At 36.4% G+C, this 17,520-nt stretch overlaps 2 protein-coding genes across 14 annotated transcripts; one reads left to right on the top strand and one right to left on the bottom strand.

Moving 5' to 3' along the window:
* Positions 1 to 319: 319 nt before the first annotated feature.
* LOC107772424 (pentatricopeptide repeat-containing protein At2g03880, mitochondrial-like) lies at positions 320 to 8,654 on the bottom strand. 13 transcript variants are annotated; one of them, XM_075233702.1, is made up of 7 exons: positions 5,408 to 8,653; positions 5,196 to 5,217; positions 4,740 to 4,922; positions 2,996 to 3,095; positions 1,527 to 1,589; positions 881 to 966; positions 320 to 800 (listed from the first exon to the last, which is right to left on the bottom strand). In XM_075233702.1, the coding sequence occupies exon 1, from the start codon at positions 8,478 to 8,480 to the stop codon at positions 5,532 to 5,534; it is 2,949 nt and encodes a 982-aa protein (XP_075089803.1). In that variant the 5' UTR covers positions 8,481 to 8,653; the 3' UTR covers positions 320 to 800; positions 881 to 966; positions 1,527 to 1,589; positions 2,996 to 3,095; positions 4,740 to 4,922; positions 5,196 to 5,217; positions 5,408 to 5,531. The 13 variants fall into 13 exon arrangements, with proteins under 13 accessions (XP_075089803.1, XP_075089807.1, XP_016447415.2 ...); XM_075233706.1 differs by lacking the exon at positions 5,196 to 5,217 and adding an exon at positions 1,256 to 1,365; XM_016591929.2 differs by lacking the exon at positions 5,196 to 5,217 and having other exon boundaries at positions 2,996 to 3,217; positions 4,740 to 4,941; positions 5,408 to 8,654.
* A 7,264-nt stretch (positions 8,655 to 15,918) lies between these two features.
* LOC142166874 (uncharacterized) lies at positions 15,919 to 17,212 on the top strand. Its single transcript, XM_075226494.1, has 4 exons — positions 15,919 to 16,000; positions 16,121 to 16,316; positions 16,401 to 16,518; positions 16,586 to 17,212. The coding sequence occupies exons 1-4, from the start codon at positions 15,919 to 15,921 to the stop codon at positions 17,210 to 17,212; spliced, it is 1,023 nt and encodes a 340-aa protein (XP_075082595.1).
* Positions 17,213 to 17,520: the final 308 nt, after the last annotated feature.

Genomic DNA, 17,520 nt, shown 5'->3' with positions numbered 1-17,520 from the left:
CTGATTATGTATATTCATTTCAAAAAAAAGGCAAGGGAGTGAACTTTAGTAACCATTTGTTAACTTCAGAAAACTACTTAATGGAAATTGACATTGTCTGTTTCCTATAATTAACGGAGCCACAATTAGGCAAATCCTTTGCTTTATCAAATCTACATCATGCCAGCATATGCCGTTGAGCCTAGAAAAGCACTGGTACTTCATCCATAAAAGCAACCCAGAAAATTTGTTACATATACTTATGCAATGCAGTTAAACAGTGAAAATGGCAAAAAAAAAAACTTAGAAAGAACAATGCCTAAAAACGAAACGCCAAAAAGGACCAACAAACTTCTTTAAATGTGTTAAAAACTCAAAACAGTTATGCAGTGTTACATTACAGTTGCCTTTTGCCTACGTCTGAGATTTACAACATTCTAAGCAACACCAGCTGCATCAAGTTAGGCTAAATCAAACATTTGGTAATCTACACATATAAGAGAACATGATAACTAACTGAGTATTTAAACCATGGTTAATCATCAGTTCATGCTTTCCGAAGATATAATAGGATTCATATGAGATAGATGGGGATAAGCAAGAGGGACTCCCTCTTGGTCTTCTTGTGAGGTACAACAGCATAGCTAATGGATTTTGGCACCAAATAACAGAAGGCGTTCAACCAGAGAGTAAACCAATTGCAAATTTTATCCCTTGTTTCCAGCTTGTTAGAAGCTATTCAGTAGATCAGGTCCCTCCAGAGTTAAAATTGAGGTGACATTTCTTCCCTCTTTCCTATTCTCTGCCTATCAAGCACAGAGCTGGCATGTACATATAGAGTTGGTCAAGTCCAATCTTAGCAAGTAGTTGAAGGCCATAGAATAGAAAGAAGACCACTTACTTGCAAGGTTCTTTAGCCTATCCTTTTGCTCTCTCTTCTTCCCATGCAGCTGAGCAGATTCAATGTGATACGAACCTCCGAACCTCCTATACATCAAAATACAAGCCTTGAGAATAAATCACAATGAAAAATAGAGGCAAAGTAACCAGAAAAAGAGTTTGCATCAGTAGTTGGAGAAGAACCAAAGGAGTTTAGGGCAGAGCAACAGTAGAAAGAAGAGGGAAAAACAAACAAGAAATACTAAGTAAAGAAGACGTGATTAAGTCAATTTACAAGCTTCCGTTGCATCATTCTATGCAAGATTAATATTTATTGATAGTCACAATGTACTAGCCAAACATTTAATGTTATGGCATGGGACTCAATGAAATTCACCTATTTTCTCCATGCATTTTTCATCAGTCAACCGTATTATCTCTGAATCAAGTTAATTTCGAACATATCCCACCCAGATGATCTTTTCTGAGACAAATCATTTGGACCTACTGCAACAGAGTGATATAATATCGGTCGATTAACCTGGTGTAGAGAATACTGCATATAACTAGCAAGAAACTTTCCCAGATAGGGTCAAGTCTTGTTTCTCTTCTACTAATTTGAAAAACCTAATGATCTGCTATTTCTGTTTTTTCCTCTGCAAAGTTACCTTTTCAACGGTTCAAGGCAGACCCTCGGCAAAAACAGTGCCACAGAGAGAGAAGAAATAAGCCTGTGAACAGAAGAAAAAACAAAGAAAATGAACAAAACATAATTCAAACAATAAAATTAAAGAACAGATTTCAATGGTAATTTTTTTTGGAAAACCAGAGTTTGTTAAAGCTTTTCACTGGATTTGTTGTTGTAGAGTTTTTTAAAGCTCACAGCTCATATCAATCATATTTAGCACAATAGCAATTTTTGTGCGAGCTCAAAAGAATCACAATTATGAATTTTAAACAGACAAAGCTGCATATCCTGGATAGGTTATGCTCTAATTTTCAGTAGCTACTAGCTGAATTTTCTAAACCTTTTCCTCTTCCCCCACACTTTTCACTCGGTATTAATTCTTAAGACTTTTGAGCATGAGCACATCTATATTGAAGGCAGCAGGTGCAGGCGCGGGCCCATCAATAGCCTCTAGCTCGAGGTGTGAATGCAGTTAAAAAAATCATATATATTTATCCGAAGTCCTAACCCATTGTCACAAAAAAGTACGTAATAATTCACTTAATCCAGGACCCAACTTTGCCGGTGCATTAGCATGGAAAGTTCATTAATCAGCTTCTCTTTTTGATAGTAAGTATTCATTTTTGTGGAAAAGTTGGAAAATTTGTCTTGACTAATTCTCACATAGTACCGTTGGAAAATAATATGCAAGGTTTGATGATAATACGTGCATGATCTGATGAATCTAGAAGGTTCCCTATTATACAAAACAGCATCATTTTGTTTATATAAAACAGCATCATAACTCAAGACCTGTTTGTGAGTAAAGGAATCGAGCATCTTCTGTTCAATTCATTTTTTTGATAACCATCTTCTGTTCAATTCATTAAAACACATTGTACACAATTGATGCCATTAAAAAACCAAGTAGGAGATAGCATCAACCAAATTATCAAGACTACCTGTTAAGTAAATGATGATTCAGGACATTCATTCTAGAGAATTATGCCGTGAGGAATGAGGGAAAATTAAAGTCTATATATTTTGAAGTCTATATATTTTGAATGACAGAATTGTTCATAAGGGAAAAACTGAATGAAGTTTTTTTCAATGAACTACATGGATTATGCAAATTTCAACTAGTATACAGATGTAGACAAACTATTGAAGCCAATGAGATTCTAAGGCCTCGTTGATATAAAAGATCTAGCAGGTGATTCAGATTTGCAGTTGATTTCTGAATACTTGAACATGCTGATTTCATCAGGTGATGTTTTAAGACTAAATTGTTTGAATGATAATGCTTCACAACTGAGCCTTTGAATCCCGGAGAAGTGGGTTAAAACGAGGATTTAGAAAGGTTTAACCAATCAGATTAAAAAGAACAAGTTGCTAATAGGAAGAGGGATGTCCAACCTTATGGTCATCTTTTCTTTAAACACTATGCTTCTATCAACAACAGACACTTACTATTTGCTATACTCCAAGCTTGGTTTGACTTGGAAGTACACTCCAACACTGAAACGATGTTCATGACATTCAGTCTCTTATTTGGTGTAGCAAAGTCAATCTGTATAGCAGTCCCATCAAGATGTAAGAAGCTAGATAACACCAGCTCTTCATAGAACAGCTTGTACAAACTATTCACGTATAAAAGCTATGCACAAAGCCACGAACATTCAGAATCAGACCCTACAAAAGTTGCAAAAGACTAATAATAGAAATATGGAAGAAAAAATTGCTAGTGTTATGCCTAATTCACAAACAGGCCTAGAGAACACCACCAGGCTTTATGGACTCTCGATCACTTCAGATTCTAACTATAGCATCAAAAAATGTTTAAAGATCCACCATCAAATGGGGACAATTCTTGATTGCAACCATTTGACTGCATAATCTTGAACTCTAGAGTCAAGACATAAAAGGATAAGCAAAATATGGTCTGCTTCCAGTGACATGGTCAACTTTGTTTTCTTTCTAATGACCTCACCCGAACAGCCTTTGAGTTTTTCTTATACCTAACCCGTTCGTTGTAGGAGTATGGGGTTCAACACAAAGAAATGTGACAAGCTTATGCCTGTTATTTGCATGGCTTTTCTTGCATTGAACAGTGCATAGCTTATATTAAGCTAGTACAGCCAATCAGATCATCCCACTTAAAAAATGATGGAATATGGTTATTCACAATATGCTAAGATCTTTTTAACAAGTGGTTGACTGCTCGCTAACCAATCCTTCTTTCTATCCGGTTTTTTTGATCTTTGGTATCAGTGGAGCAAAGGAAGGGGAGTTAGCGAGTGCAAACTTCTTTTCTTAGGACTTAGAACGAGGTTTCAGTTTGGTCAATAGAACTCGATTCCAACGCTTCTTTTTTGTTCTTGTTGGGTTTAGCCATTGTAATATGAAAGATTATTTTTCTATTCCATATTTGATGCAACTATATGTTGAATCTTATCTTAGAATAGGTTCAAACTGTTTAAACATACGTGCTTATAGGGACACTTTTTGTTTATTTCCAATGCTTGTGTTTATTCACCATAGTTGAGTTTGAAACCTTTAATAAGCTGCTTTTCTTTTGGCTTTTTTAATATGGTGAACTAGGTTATGTTGGCCCATCACCACCTGGACTTTAGCTCTACCAATTCTTCTTTATTTAGCAAAGCTCATCCAAATTCCCATCAAGATTATAGGAGGTGAAATAGGATTACCCTCCATGGCATCACGCAACCATACATGAAGCTGGAGTTGGGTGGATTTCTTTCCATTACTGGAAGACCTTTCCAGCCATCTAAGGTTAAGAAGATGTGAAAGCGCGTCTAGCTCTATAACAACAGGGAGTAGGAACTCTCTTGTTCATCTTTTGAAGATACGAAAAGCATTAATTTATGAATTGTCAAATTGCAGTATTCTTCTCAATTTTTTTTTTTTTTTACTTCTCAAAAGAATTGCAGTATTTCAAAATCATTATTAGCCAAATTTTTGTGTAATATGTAGTTGGGAGTTCCCTACCGGTGATATTGTTTTCTACATTTAATGATATAGAAATATCAGTTGATCTTCTTTTCATCCTTCTGATAGAAAAAGAACTTTATTCAGAGGCATTTCAAAAATTAAACAATGTGGATGGCAGGAAATGGTCACATATCGTTGCAGCTACCAAAGTGAGTTGAGTACAGCTCAAACATGGAATAGGAGAAAGGGGAGACGTGAGTACCTCTGATTTACTTGAGCAGTTTCTTCACCTTCTGCAATAAGTTTATCAGAGGTTTCACACACCTAGTTTCAGTCCTCAGAGATTGATTAACCTTTTGATCTATTTGTCTCTTCTCCCCACTTTTGGGACTATACTGGGTTTGTTGTTGTACCTTCAGGTAACTTATTAACCCAGCTATTAGTCCTGTAGGTAACAGAAAGAGCTGTGTTCGAATTAGAAAGATTGTCCAAGGAAAAAAAAACCTTGGCAGAGACTGAAGCTAACAAATGAAGCTTTTCAGGATCAAGGAACTTTGGTCACTTTAGGAGAAAGAATGCATCAAAATAGCTACTTAATTAAAACAGCTTGGTACTTCCGACAAACACAAGAAATTTTTTTCTTGGGAAGAATTGGAATGGACAGCCCACGTCAAGAAACTGAGAAAGGAAAATAAAACATTCACAATCAAATGCTTACTTCAACATAGCTTGGTGATTAGCTGCAAAAACCAAGTCAAAGTTAACACCGGGTCAACATATATTTCAGACTAAGTTGAAAGAAGAAGGTAATAATAATAAAAGAAAGAAAGAATATAAGAATAACGACAACATCCATGGAGAAAAAGATGAATAAAGATCGAAGTTTATACTCTGCATAACAGTGAAACGCTACTAAAGATTGGTAAATACCTCATTACTTTGCCACCTCAGTAATATATTCAAATTGAACTATCATGACTTGCATTTAGAACTTCATTTAAGCACTATTGATCTGTTGCAGCTGTGGTTGCCTGATGGGTTAGCCAGTCAATAATCACCAATAGTCCTTACATGAGCACATTCCATGAGAGAAGTGGTGGAAGCGGTTAATGTCACGAATAACTATTTCTCGGTTTGTTACGATTGACGCCAGCTTCATAAATTGATGGCAATCTCCACAGATGCACAGATTTTTAAAGATCCTGACAGTACTATTTCTATTGCTGCTCATGAGAGCAAAAGCTAGAGCTAGCCTTTCACTATGATGTGAAAGGTTTTCTATCTTTTCTTTGTCAGAGACATTATGAAGTGCATAGTTTGTGTTTGGAATATATCCTGCAGCAGTAATTTTTGAAGCCAGCTCCTCTAACTTTTTATGGATATCATTTAACCTAGGATGCAAAGCATCCTGAGATAAGAAGACATGAACTTGATTATCAATCTTAACCCAGCTACAACCAGGTTCCTTTTTGATACCCTGCCTGGACATTAATGCTCTAACCTTTGAAACATCAGCCCACCTCCCTTTTGTAGCATATATATTGGACAACAATATATAGCTTGACTCTGCTGTTGGATCAATTTCGAAAAGTATGTTTGCAGCTTTCTCAGCCAATTCCACATTTCCATGAGCTTTACAGACTCCAAGAACAGTCTCCCATATCAAGGCATTAGGAGCAAGCTCCATACCCTCAATGAAGTGTTCCATATCATCAAATTTGCCTCCACGGCCAAGGATATCAACCATACAAGCATAGTGCTCAATCGAAGGAGTGATACCAAACACAACTTTCATTGAGTCAAAATGCCTTCTTCCTTCTTTGACCAGGCCCAGATGGCTGCAGGCAGAAAGGACACAAATAAAGGTAATCCGATCAGGCAGAGTACCTTCACTTAACATGGTTCTAAATGCTTCCAATGCTTTGTCATCTAGCCCGTGTTGGGAGTAGGCAAATATAATTGTGTTCCACAACACTGTATCACAGGATCCCACGCTCTTAAATAGAGACTCAGCATTGTTGATACACCCACATTTTGCGTACATGTCAATTAATGCACTAGCCACATACATATCATTGAACTGCCCAGACTTTATTACCAGGGAATGCAACTGCTGCCCATTGTCTAGGCTCGCTATACCAGAGCAACCTCTCAGACAGCTAGCAAGAGTGAACTCATTGGGTTTAATAGCTTCCCTTAGCATCTGATTGAAGCATCGAAAAGCCTTTTCTCCTTGATCAGACTGCACATAACCTGTAATGACAACTGTCCAAGTGAAGATGTCTTTTTCACTCAATCTGTAAAAGATCACTTCTGCATCATCTAAATGCCCACACTTGGCATACATATCAATCAGAGCAGTTCCTACATATTTATTACCACCAAGGTTAGCTTTAACTACATGGGCATGCACTTGTTTCCCGAGAGTGGCATCTAAGAGGCTTGCACAAGATCTCAAATTGCTGATGAACGTGTACATATTTGGCCTCAAACCTTCCACAAGCAAGTTCCTGAAGATTCTTGGTCCTTCATAAGAAGTTTCATTATCGTGGAACCCAGACAAAAGGGAGTTCCACGAAATTATATCCCTATTACTCGTAGAAGAAAATACACGATGCCCATCAAAAGCTGACCCAAATTTCATGTACATTGCAATCAATGCATTACTGACACACTCTTCTGAGTCAAAACCAAATTTGTAAACACAAGCATGGATACTTTTGCAACAAATTAAGTCCACTGAATCAGCCGCAGCACTAATAAGACTAGCCAGTGTAAACTGATTAGGCCTCAAACCTGAATGTCTCATCAAGCAAAATAGCTGAACAGCTTCCCTCTTCTGTCCTTGCTGATCAAATCCACTGATCATTGCAGTCCATGCCACAGTGTCAGGATTTTTAGTCCTCAAAAACACTTTCAGGGCATCATCTTGCAGACCGCATTTGTTATACATATCTACAAGACTGCAGCTTGTAAAATCATCAAGTTCACACCCAATTTTGACCAACAACGAATGGATAACTCGGCCAGCTCTCAGATTTAGTGTACTGGCACACCCCTTCAAAATAGTAGACAGAGTATAATTATTAAACCTCATCTCTGAATCTGACATCTTCGAGAACAATCTCAAAGCCTCCTCACCTTGACCAGCCTGCACATACCCGTTAAGTAAAGCATTCCACGACACCGAATTCTGCTCGGGCATGGAAAAGAACACATTAACAGCAGATTCCAATTCACAACATTTAGCATACAAATCAACAAGAGCAGAACCAACATAAATATCCGAAAAGCCAGCAACTTTAACAACCTCGGCATGTAGTTGTTTGCCAAACTCCAAATCTAAACACATCGAACAACCCTTTAAAACTGTCGCCAAAGTGAACTCGTTAGGCCTAACATTTTCTCCCCTCATATCACGAAATAAGCAAATACCTTTACTGCCATACCCTTGAGCTATAAACCCTGCTATCAGTGCTGTCCAAGAGACAACATCTCTCTCTGGAATTAAATCAAACACATTGCCCGCCATTGCTAAATCACCACATTTCGAATAAAAATTAATCAAAGAAACCCATAAATGCGAATCGGGTTCTATGCAACTCCTAATGATTTCACCATGTAAAGCTTTACCTTCCTTCAAACATAACTTAGTAGCATAATCTTTGAGCATTTCAGAGTACCATTTAACCCCCTTTTTCTTGTTCAGAATAAAAAATCTCTCCTTAGCACCATATTTCAACTCTTTACTCAACCTTTTAGACCCAAAAGAATATTGAAGTTTTGGGTTTTCAACTGATGGGGAGTTGGGTTCAATTGTTTGTAGAGCAGCGCATGAGAAACAGTTAAAGTGAACAGAGGGAAAGAGGGAAATATTACCCAATTGAGGTTTATTGGGGCATAACATCAAACAGGTTTTAGGCACTGGATAAAGGCTCGAAAACATGCCTCGAAATATTGGTGGCGGATTACGCATGTGTGCCGATAGAAAATCGCGTTCCATGAAAAATAAGAAGCAACAACTTCAATGAGGAGCTAGCACTAGCGGGATGAAACTCTGCATAGCAAAACTCTGCTCGCCGTAGCGAAGGTCCGAAGGATAAAAAGTTGTGTTTGATTTTTCCCTCTTCGACAAGTACGTACTTTTTTTCCTGGTAAAAGAAATGAACTTATTGGAGTAAGTTTTATGCACATTAGGGCATTAAACCTTGATTGGGATAATAACACTCTTGGTCCTTAATTATAATTAGCATATCTTAGTTTTGGTCCTTCTAATATATGACTAAGCATAGTTAATTTTCAATTTATTACTATATAATGTAACTAGTATTAGCACCCGCGCGGATGCGCAGACACTAATCATGTCAAATATTTAATTTATTTGAATTATATGTAAATAATCTTAAAATTTCAACTTTCTCGGTAAATATAGATAATCATTGAATATTAATAAAAAACACTACATGAAAAAGTTTAATAATTTCTTCTATTTTTCGTTTTTATACCATTCTCGCCGATGTCATTGGATCCTAAAAATAGTCATGAAGCAAAATAATAACTCATATTTACGGAAAAACAATCAAATGTTGAGACTATAAATGACTCTTTGGATACAACTTGACTCTTTTACTACTACTTGAACTCTTATTTGGTGTGTTGATATCTCTTAAAAATTATTTCTTTTTTAAAATTTCAGTTTCTAAAACTTTATTTTTCAATAATAATTATTTTTATAATAATGTAAGTGAAAATATTATCCTTAATTCAAAACTCATTTTAGATGGCTATCTAAAAAATTTAAAAATTCTTTAGCCAGTGAATTTTGTTTTTCCAGTATGACTCCATTTTGATATTTGACATTAACCATGTTAAATATCTGAGTTATTTGAATTATATGTAAATAACCTTAATTATAATTAGCATATCTTAGTTTTAGTCCTTGTAATATATGACTAAGCATAATTAATTTTCAATTTATTACTATATAATGTAATAAGATATATAATTTGTGAAAATACACAAGCAAAAGACCAATAGTGCATATCTTAATTAATTAAATGTTAAATATGCTTAGTCAAATATTATGATATCCAACAACTAGAGTTTGTCAATACTTGAAAGACTAAAAGTGATATTTTTCCTTCTTTATCTTTTTAAAAAGTATTTATATATTTACAGCTATGTAAAAACTTTCTAACCAAGAATGTTGAAAAAACCAAACATAATTAATGCCGTGATGCAAAATATTTACTCCATCCAGTATAATGCATTTTCGGGAGGAGTTGATAGTTGGGCACTAGATCCCTTAGGATCTCGAGAATATGTGACGCTTGGTTGGAATTTTGGTGAACCAACTGGTCGCTTCTCAAGTCGAAATACCAGGTCTTTTTTTAAATGCGTAGGTTACCCTTTCGGAATATTCTATAGGTAAATTTTTCTACTCTTTCAATCTTTACTTTACGGCACGCTGACTGCTCTTTCATCATAGGCGTGAAATTAGACCAAAGAGAATCTCTATAGGAACTAATCCTTATATTTCACATAAGTGTTTTATTACTTATCTATGACTAATTATTATGTATCATCTCTTCAATTATCATCTAACTATAATAATTTTTAGTGTAATTTGGTGCATGCACGGATGCCAGCTAACCTTTTTTGGGGGGATACATTTATTTTGTAAAAGTCCAACTTGTTGATGGTACGCTAGAAATATGGCTTTTTCGCTACATTTCACCTTATAATTAGTATACTTTAATCCTGTTAGTGCAAAAAATTGAGGATTACATGCTTATGTCACGACCCAAAAATCCATCAAAGATCGTGATCAGAAGCGGATCTGCCTAACAAATGGTGGTGCCGGTGACCCCATGCTAATCCCATAAAATTTGATTTATTATATAGATAATTCACTTAATAACTTGCTGGCCCCATGGTAAAAAATAGGTCAAAGGTGCACTAGTGGGCCTTTTCTTAGTTTTTTTGCGGTCAACTGGTCAAGAGTCTCAATTTTTATACTCAATTATTTTTCTCCTCTCTTTTATTTGTTTTGCACGGTGGTAGCAGTGTATTATTTCTTTTTAGTTTTTTAATCCCAAATATCCAATATTCCTCCCAAATCCCAATCCCAATTCACGCCAAAAAATTAACACACAATTTTCTCTCTCTCTCTCTCTCTCTCTCTCTCTCTCTCTCTCTCTCTCTCTCTCTCTCTCTCTCTCTCTCTCTCTCTCTCTCTCTTTTAATTTTGTTCTAAACTCTAAACCCCAAATCAGCATATCCTCTGTCTTCTCTCGATTCACATCGCTATAATCTTGCAATTCCAGAATGGTATCTTAGAATCTCTATTACCAGTGATTCTTCAATCCTTATTTGCTCTCTTTCTCAAGGATCTTCTAAGTTTTTTGTACTCCTTAAGCAGGTATATTTTTTACTTCTTATTTTATTGTTAATCTCAGTTATTTGGTTAATTGTTTATATAATTTTTGGAATCCTATTAACCAGTATAATACTTTATTTTGTGTCATTTGGCAGATTACATTGTGAAACTTGCTTCCAAAATCCGGAACTTGGGCAGAGTCGCAGAGACATTCAGTTGATCAAGATAAATTATTACATATTTTGCGGACGAATTGATATATTTTCATTTTATTTTATTGTAAGTTGGAAGGGATGTGATTCCCCTACTATATTATGAATTTGCAGGTGTTCATGATTCTCTTATATTTGAATGCGAAAGGGGTATGAATGTGTGATTTCCTTTAAATAATGAATTCTAAATGGGTGTGATTCCCCTTTTCATGAATTTTTTGTTATGATTAAGATTGATTTGAATTTATAAAATGGATATGGTCTAAGATTGAATAAATGCGAGTATTTGATTTTGTAGGAACAACTTTTTCGAACATCAAAATGGATAGATACTTGATCAAGTTAAACAATGGCCAACCAAATTCTTGTTCGTGTGAAAGTATTTTATGCTATTATTGATTTCTAACTTCTAGAGCTCAATTATCACTTTGATGTAGTGACTAGTGACTTACTCCTTGGTATGGCTAGTTTGAATCCGGATGATTCATTTACTAATTTTGACAAAGATAGAATAATGAAGTTGGCCGAGTATTATCCAAGTGAGTTTGGTGATAGGGAGCTTCGGGATCTCAGTTACCAGCTTGATAGTTTCATTGTCTATGCTCGAAAGTGTGATAACGTATTTCTCAATTTGAAAGGAATTAAGGATCTTGCTATAGTGATGGCCAAAACAAAATTGAATCAAACTTCATATCTTGTTTATTTACTTATGAAGTTGGTATTGATTTTACTTGTTGCTACAACAAGCGTGGAAAGAGCATTCTCCTCAATGAAGCTCATAAAGAACGATCTACGTAATAACATTGGTGATGAATTTTTGAATGGTTGTTTAGTTTGCAATATAGAGCGTAAGGTATTTGCAACTGTAAGTAATGATGCTATTATAGATTGCTTTCAAGATATAAAAGCTCGTCGAATACAAATGTAAATTGATGATGTATTTGTAAGATAATGTAATTGGATAATTTTTGCTAGCCAAAGCTGTTGTTTTTGTAAAACTTTATATCATGAAAGTAAATGTTTGTCTTTGAAGTAATGGTGGACCCATCTTCTCGAATTCCTGGATTCGCCTCTGATCGTGATGGTGTCTATCCTGCTTGCTAAGTAAGCCAACAATAATAGAATCTAATTTTAAGTCATTAACAGTGATATGATAAGGATAATAATGCGGAATAAGTCTCAAAACTAATATCATAAATACAAATGTCTAATATTGGATCTAAAATGGGACCACAACTGTCTAACAATGCCCAAACTCGGTGCCACAATGTCACAAGCATCTAACAAGAGTAAACAGTCTAAACCGAATAAGAGCATATGTCTAAAAGAAAATAAATAGACAGAAATGGCTAAGTAGGGAAAGGGACTCCATGTGCTGCGAGTCAGATCAGGTAAAATAGCTCACCACGAAGTCCCCAAATAAATCTCCTACTCTGCTGGAGGAATACCACTAATACCAGCCTCAGAACCGGCACGAAAATATGCAGAAGCTTATTATGAGTACAAAAATAACAGTACTCTGTATCTATCCTCAAAGAAGTAGTGGCGAAGGGTCAACTCTAACACTCATTAGCAATCCAAATAATCAGATGAAAGCATAAATAAGATACGAAATAAGGCATGGCATTATCAAATGAGTATGAAAGCTCAAGACACAGTTTATACAAAGTTAAAGCATGCTTTACATATAAAGGAGATCAAATAAAATATCAACACCTCAATCCTCACATAAAAACTTGATACATGAGTCAAGATACCTAAATATGCATGCTCGGGATCAATTCTTACTCACAACACATATTCATGTGGCTGACACATACCACATGTCCAAATTAAGCACCAAACCTGAGTGCCTATGCTCACAGGGCCCAAAGTGACATAGGTAATTACCTGACTCCGGCTGCATTATTTCATAATCAATGATCAATTATGAATAATCAATATCCGCTCATAATGTCCGTAGTGCCAAAATTCTCAACTTTCCACAATAATCAACTCTCCAATCATGCATATGTGTATGGAATAATTTAATAAAAAAGCACTGAATATAACAATAAAGATGCAGATAAAATATCGCCCCCAGAACTTAGGGGAAGAAGACAACGATTCTTGACCTAGAGCTTTGGCGATAGGCGATTTTGCGAAGACTGGGAAAAAAAACTCATGAGCTCTCTTATGGCCTCGCCGGCCGACGACCAACCTATTTTACCGGCTGATCACCCCCCTAACAACCCTACACCATCTTCAAACAATACCCCTATCATTCTCTGACCCTTAGATTACATACATATTCTCAAACTTAGTGCATTAAATACGATCATGCACGTAAAACCTAATATGATCATTGTTGCCCCTATCCCCATAAAACCTGTTACTTTTCTACATGGGCAGCCATTAATCAAATGGACAGAAGCAGAAGTTACTCACACGAACATCATTGAAGGATTGTAATATGCTGTCATTGGCAAATTTTTGTATGAGTGGCCAGAATTGCAGGAGCTGCGTAGGTTGATTCCTGCTCAATATGGGATAAACGGTGAGTGCAATGTGGGTTTTCTTAGAGATAGGCATGTGTTGATCAGGCTTACATTATTGGAATATTATGTTAATCTTACTTCAAAGAGTGCTTACTATGTGAAAGCCAAAGATGAATACCAATATGAGATGAGACCTCAAATCTATGATGCTAAATTCAAAGTTGGTGAGGAAACACCTATAGCAATGACTTGGATTTCATTCCCTAATCTATTACCAACTTATTTTGTAAATGAGTTTTTGTTCTCATTAGCCTCAGTAGTTGGTAAAGCATTGCATCTTGATATGGCCACAATCAACAAGACTAGGCCTAGTTGTGCTAGAGTCAAAGTAAAAGTGGATTTTCTATCTGATTTGCCTAAAAAGGTAAGGATGGACATAGAGAATGAGACAACTAGGGAGATTAGAACTGAATGGGTGAAGGTGCAGTATGACTATATTCCCAAATATTGAAAGAAATGCAGGCTTCAAGGTCACAATGAAGAGGAATGTAGAAGACTATATCCAGAGCTTATACCAACTGTGGAAACTCAATCGGAGGCACAAATTCAAAGTGATGCTACTGATAAGAAGCAGGTGCAACTAAATAATATTAAGCCACCAATTAGAATGCTAACTAGTGAAAAAGTAGTTGGTTATCCTAATGGTAAGCGGACAGAGGTCAAGGACAATAGGCCAAAGAAGGATCATGCTGGGAAGGAAGACAAGAAGAAGAGCAATGAGGGTACTGTAAAAAGACTCAGAATGTGGAGCAGAAAACCAAGGCTCCAATTCAAACAAAAAACAAATTTGCATTACCGAAGGAAGGAGAAATTGATGAAGCCATAAAGATAAAGAAGGAGGCAGTGCAGAAGGTACTGAACAATGGTGAAGCTGAGGCAAGAAAGGAAAACAAGTCAAATCCTATTGCTATTGGGACTTCTAGTCCAAAGAAAGGTGGGAGTACAAGTGCTGCCAAATAAAAGAATCCTAATCCTACTTTTTCTGGGATTGAAGAAGCTAACAAAAAGAAGTCGACCATTGAATGGGTACACAGAAGGTTTGGTACAAACAAAGAAGAATTAGGGCAACTCAATGTAACAATTAATCATTCATGCCATGAAATTCCCTCACAAATATTTGAAGAGTCCACCAAAGTGAATGCAACTGATAAGGAAGCAACATCTGGATATCCATTGTGGAGTGATAGAGTTGAGATTATGGAGAGAAAAAATGAAGAAAACAATACATGAATGCATGCACAAACTGGAGGAGTGCAGGAAAAAACAGTTGACCTAATTCCTCCTGCTATAGTAAACCCTAGTGCCCAAAAATCTAGGGTTGAGGTTTCTAAAGAATTGAATAAGAAGCATGGTACTATACTAGTTAAAGAAGCTCAAATATCTCATAAACAAGCTGATATTGTTGAAGGATCAACATGTGGAGCTTCAGCTAGGAACAAATCTAATGTAACAGTATTCCCTAGGGATGCTGCTCAGGTTGTAGATGATGCCGGAGGTGCTCCGGTGAAAATTTTGAGTGGTGCTCAAGTTGAGAAGGCTAGTACTAAGGTATTAGAGGATACAGTGAATTCAACTCATCAAACAGCTGAAGGCAAGGAGATGGAAACAATTGAACAGTGTTTGCTGCAAGTGCTACAGTAAACCCTACATTAGGATCAGTTTATGATATTCAATTTAGGGTGATGCAAGAGGCATTTGGTACTATGGAGAAGAATGCATTGGTGTTGAAGGAGGCTACAAGACAGTCACATGATCAAATTGACCTAGCAACATGAGCTTATGCTTCTGAAGCTAGGCAGTCAAATGCAAACAACAAGGCAATCCAAATCGCAGGGTTGGCAGTGGATGATCCTGGGATTCTAGATGGGAAAACATTCAGTGTTACTAGCGGCGTATTGGCAAAATGTATGCTCATCAATCATAGAGGCCAAAAGGAGTTGGGAATAATAGCTAAGAGGCATGAGCCAAATCTTATGGCACTCCAGGTGGTTGACAATGATAAATGCGAACAAGAGGAACTAGGTGAGGATATTGAGGAAGAATCTACTGCTGCCAACTTTCAACAAGCAGCTAGGGATGGTGACATCTCACCTAGGAGTGTTGATAAAAATAAATCTGCTAGAAAACAATCAAAGAAACACAAAGAGAAGACTGTCCCTATGAGGGTACAACCAAAGATGAGTGGGCTCTCAACTTCCAAGTGATCTTATGAATAATGCATTAGTATGGAATGTGAGGTCTGTGAACACACAAAAATCTTTCCAAAGGTTAATTAACCTACATAGGAAGTGCAATTTCTATATCATTGGTTTGATGGAACCTTGGCAAGATATCAATAAGCTGGAGGAATATAGAAGAAAGCTAGGGATTCATTCTGCCTTTGCAGACATGAATGGTAAGATCTGGACTTTTGTAGATGAGGAAATAGACGTAGAAATCATGATGGATATGGAGCAACAAATGACTTTAAGGTTGTGTCATAGAAGTTTGAGTTAGGAGATAATTGTTACATTAGTGTATGCTAAATGTGATGCTATAGAGAGGATTGAATTGTGGGATTCTATGTATCATTTAACCTCAGATATGGAATCACCATGGCTTGTAGGGGGTTATTTCAATATTATCTTATCTGAAGAAGAGAAGTATGGTAGACGTCCAGTATACCCAAGTGAAGTAGAAGACTTTGCGCACTGTGTTGATACATGTGCATTGTATGATTTGGGCTTCAAATAGAGTCTATATACATGATGGAATGGGAGGTATGATGATGATTGCATTTTCAAGAGGCCTGACAGATTCTTGGCTAATCAACAATTTCAGGATCTACTCTCAGCACTGGAAGTTGAGCATTTGATTAAATATGGTTCTGATCATGCCCTTATCTTGTTATCTTGTAACATTAACAGTGTCCAGGTTAAGAAACCTTTCAAGTTTCTAAATTTCTGGAAAAAAACATGAGACTTTCCTGAATGTGGTGAAGGAGAATTGGTTAACTCATAGTGTGGGGAATCCATTTATTATGTTTCAAAACAAGCTAAAGAATGTAAAGAAAGCTCTGGCAGATTGGAGCAAAGAGACTTTTGGATACATATTTAAACAAATTGCAGCACTAGAGGATGTCATTAAGGTGCATGAGGTGGAGTTTGAACTAAATCCAACAACTCAAAATAAAGCTAAGCTGCATAAGGTTGAGGCTGATCTTACAAGGTTATATCACTTAGAAGAAGAATTTTGGAGGCAAAAGGATGGTTTGCAGTGGTTCAAGTATGGGGATAGAAACACAAATTTAATTCATGCTCATGTCAAAGGCAAAAGAAAAAGGTTGCAGGTATCCAAAATATTGGATAACAATGGTAATTGGATTGAAACATGGGCTGAAATGGCTAGGAAGGCAGTGGACCTTTTTCAAGCTCAATTCACAAAAGAAAGAATTCCAACAAACTTTGATATAATACAAAATATTCCTAGAATGATTTTTGATGATCAAAATGAGAGGCTGTGGGAAGAACCAACAATGGTGGAGGTCAAGGCAACAATGTTTGGATTGAATGGTAACAATGCTAGTGGTCCAGATGGATTCACTAGACATTTTTATCAGGCTTGCTAGGAGGTTATTGGTGAAGATCTGCTTAATATGGTCATGGCATTCTTTTGCGGTGTAGAACTTCAAAAGTTCATCACTCATACAAATATTATGTTGTTACCTAAGAAGAAGAATGTGGCTACATTTTTAGACACGAGGCCAATTAGCTTGAGCAACTTTTCCAACAAGATTATATCCAGAGTGATCCATGAAAGGTTAGTTGAGTTACTGTCTACTCTAATCTCTCCTAACCAGGAAGGTTTTGTCAAGGGAAGAAGTATAGTGAAAAATATTCTGCTAACACAGGAGATCATAACAGACATAAGAAAGAG

This window comes from Nicotiana tabacum, chromosome 2, assembly GCF_000715075.1.
Source record: "Nicotiana tabacum cultivar K326 chromosome 2, ASM71507v2, whole genome shotgun sequence".
NCBI lineage: Eukaryota > Viridiplantae > Streptophyta > Magnoliopsida > Solanales > Solanaceae > Nicotiana > Nicotiana tabacum.
Note: the sequence above shows the minus strand (reverse complement) of the source record. Positions and strands in the feature narration are given on the sequence as shown.

Bases quoted from the DNA above. Each gene is read 5' to 3' on its own strand.
- LOC107772424 (XM_016591929.2), bottom strand. From the start codon at position 8,480: ATGGAACGCGATTTTCTATCGGCACACATGCGTAATCCGCCACCAATA.
- LOC142166874 (XM_075226494.1), top strand. From the start codon at position 15,919: ATGGAACCTTGGCAAGATATCAATAAGCTGGAGGAATATAGAAGAAAG. The intron at 16,001-16,120 runs GTAAGATCTGGA...TTGTTACATTAG, and splicing joins TGCCTTTGCAGACATGAATG to TGTATGCTAAATGTGATGCT. The intron at 16,317-16,400 runs GTATGATTTGGG...GAGGCCTGACAG, and splicing joins TGTGTTGATACATGTGCATT to ATTCTTGGCTAATCAACAAT.